The sequence below is a fragment of the Monoraphidium neglectum genome, assembly GCF_000611645.1.
Source record: "Monoraphidium neglectum strain SAG 48.87 unplaced genomic scaffold scaffold04738, whole genome shotgun sequence".
Lineage (NCBI taxonomy): Eukaryota > Viridiplantae > Chlorophyta > Chlorophyceae > Sphaeropleales > Selenastraceae > Monoraphidium > Monoraphidium neglectum.
In genome coordinates, this window is record NW_014008891.1 from 1 (window position 1) to 2,916 (window position 2,916).

A 2,916-nucleotide genomic window follows, 5' to 3' on the forward strand; every position below is an offset into this window, starting at 1 on the left:
ACCCCACCCCCCCCAAAAAACCTACCTCTGTCCCGAGGCGTTGACCAGGACGTCCCCAGTGGCCAGCACCAGGTCATGCGCCTCGTTGTCCCACCCCTCGTTGCGCACCCCCGCGCTCGGGTGCGTCAGCACGCGCCGCCCCGGCGGCAGCTGCTGCGGCGCGCTGCTGCTGCGGGGGGAGCACTTGCGGTAGGTGGAGGCCAGCTGGGAGCTGAGGCGAACAGTCAGGTTGCTGCTGGGCATGTCACCGGCCACGTCCAGATCATCCGCTGCTGCAGCGGCCGCGACCAATGGCTGCTGCTGCTGCTGCTGCTGCTGCTGGGTGCGGCAGTCGGGCGCATCTGCAGCAGCCAGAACACGTGCCCGCGGCTGTGGCTGCTGCAGCTGTGGGTTCGGGGCCGCTGCGTCCGCCTCGTCGCCGCCGTCGCAGCCAGCGTCCTCCCGCATCGCCTCGTCGCCGTCCTCGTCAGCGGCCCCGTCAACGCCGCAGCAAGCGCCATCCACAACGCTCGCGCCGCCTCCGGGGCCGCACTGCTGCGCGTGGCGCTCGTTAGGCACTGCGCCGCCGCCACCGCCGCTGGCGCAGGCAGGGGCTGCAGGGGAGGTCGGGCCGCTCCCGCCGCCACCCTGGCCGTCACCATCAGTGGCATACTTTCGGAACGCCCCTGTCAGCCCGCTCATCCGCCGGGGAGCCTGCATGGCAACGCCGGCCGACAGGGGGACCTGTGCCTGCTGCTGCTGCTGCTGCTGCTGCTCCTGCTGCCGCCGCCGCTGGTCCTGCTGCTGGTGTGCGGAGGACGCCTGCACCTGCAGCTGCAGCTGCCCCTGCACCGTGGCGGCGGCCTTGTCGCGGCGGGGTGCCAACGGTGGCGACCGCCACGCGTCGATCGGGCGGCCATCTGCAGGCAATTCAGCACCGGCACTACCAACTGGCTGCGAGCTGGTGCCGGCCCCGCCAGCGCCGGGCCAGGCTCCAGGCGCATGCTGCTGGTGGTTGTGATGTGGGGGCTGCTGCTGCTGCTGGATCAGAGACCCGCCACACCCACCCAGGGGGCTCTCGCCGCTGCCGCGTGGCGCCGGGTCCCCGTTGCTGTGGACGGGGGAGAGGGGCCCGTCTGCCGCGCCATCCAGCAGCATGGCTCCGCCCAGCACCACGCCATCGTTCATCCCACGCGCGTCGACCGCAACGGCGGAGGCCGCCGCCGCGGCCACGCCCTGGCCCACTGCCTACTGGGTAAGTGTGCCCGAGCTACGGGCGATCGCGTCTGGGCGCGTGGTGACGCGCATTGAGGGCGTCGGCGATGATGCCGCGCCGGGCCGGGATCCGCGTGCGCCTCGACAGGAGCCAGCCAGAGGACGCAAGCTGAGACTCCGCACCCGTCCGATGCAGCACACTGCTCGCGGGCGAGGTTGAGGGGCCGCGGGGTGGTGGGGGATGCTCGGATGAGTGAAGGAGTCGACCAAACAACTAGCTCGCATGTAAATGCTGCAGTATTTTTCAACGACACCCAGCACGACCAGGACCGAGGGCACCCGGTCCCTGCCATGGCCGAGCTGGAAGACTACTTTGTGGTCGAGATCACCCCCTTGGACCCACCTATGCACAGTAAATGAATTTCAGTAGTTGTGACCAGTACCCATCCAGCGCGCAGCAGTCCCAGCAATCCGGACGTGTAGCTTGAGCTGTTTTGGCGCGTGGAGCCCTATCATCTCCTAGCAATGGGCGTGAATGGGGCTGGAATTATGATCATACTAGCAGGGGTCGATGGACGGGTGAACTGGGAGGCAAGTAAGGATTCAGCGCGGGGTGACGCCCAGCGGCACTCCGTGCAGCACACGCTCCCGGTTGGCTCTGGCATCCGCATCGCACGATAACTGCAGTGACAAGCAAGAGAGGCATGGCTATATGGAAGCACAGTTCATGCGCACATTTTGTATCCAGTGTCCGTTCACGCCCTGCGCGTTGACCACACACCCACTCCTGCGCCGCCGGGCCGGTCGGCTGGCCTGCGCCGCGCCGCCGCCCAGCCGGTTCGCCGCAAACCACAGTCATGACGCCGCCAGGTTTAGGCCACATGTTATGCTTGGGACATCGACTTGCATGCGAGCACGGACCTCGCGCTGCGCTGCACGTATGCGCCCTGGGTTTGCCACTGAGCTGGCAAGGGAGAGGCGCTTGGCCATGATCAGCATCGCGACATTCGCTCAGGCCTGTGCTTGTGAAAGACCAATGCCGATCGGGAATGGCGGCCACTGAACAAGAGAGGCGGAGGAAGAACAGAGAGGGATTGCCGACATACGTCGTCAAGCCGGGCGGAGGGCTGGTGGATCACGTGATGCACAGCTTTGCCGCCGCATCTGGGTGCGAACACGTGCAATCTCGCTGGACAAGTGCCAACACACGACGCAGCGCTCTTTCCAGCAAGCACCCTCGATGCTGCCCCGTGCAGGGGGCGGGCAGCCCAGGACACAGGCGGGGGTGCTCTCACCGCGGCCTGCGTATTCTTGCCTGCATACATTCCCGCGCAGCCAGGTAGACGAGAATTACGAATGGCTTGGAAACGGTGCGCGCCGTTATGCATGAAATAACTTGGCGTGAAATGCAGCCCTTCAGGTTGGTGTGTTGATGTGGCTGGCACGTCACCAAGTGGGTCCTGCCACTCCCGCTGACCTTTCAGCTTGATCAGCATGCACTGCTGCGTATTGTATACTGCAACCCTCCGTCAGGATCCGCCTCTTCCTCACGCAGCAAAAATAGTTTCGCGTTGTCTTGGTCCACACTCATCCGCATCGACTTGATTTTGCGGAAGCGTCCCCAAAATGCAGCGGTGCATGACAAATGGAGTGGCTGCACAGCGTCTGCCTCAATGTACTCCCTCCTGCACGCAGCCGTTGCGCCTGCCTGGAGCCCGCGGC

At 65.8% G+C, this 2,916-nt stretch overlaps 1 protein-coding gene across 1 annotated transcript; it reads right to left on the reverse strand.

Annotated features, from left to right (window-relative positions):
• Positions 1-21: 21 nt before the first annotated feature.
• On the reverse strand, positions 22-1,167 carry MNEG_14753 (hypothetical protein; the record flags this gene model as incomplete). The annotated part of the gene is made up of 1 exon (XM_014036775.1): positions 22-1,167. The coding sequence occupies one exon, from the start codon at positions 1,165-1,167 to the stop codon at positions 22-24; it is 1,146 nt and encodes a 381-aa protein (XP_013892229.1).
• Between the last annotated feature and the right edge of the window lie 1,749 nt (positions 1,168-2,916).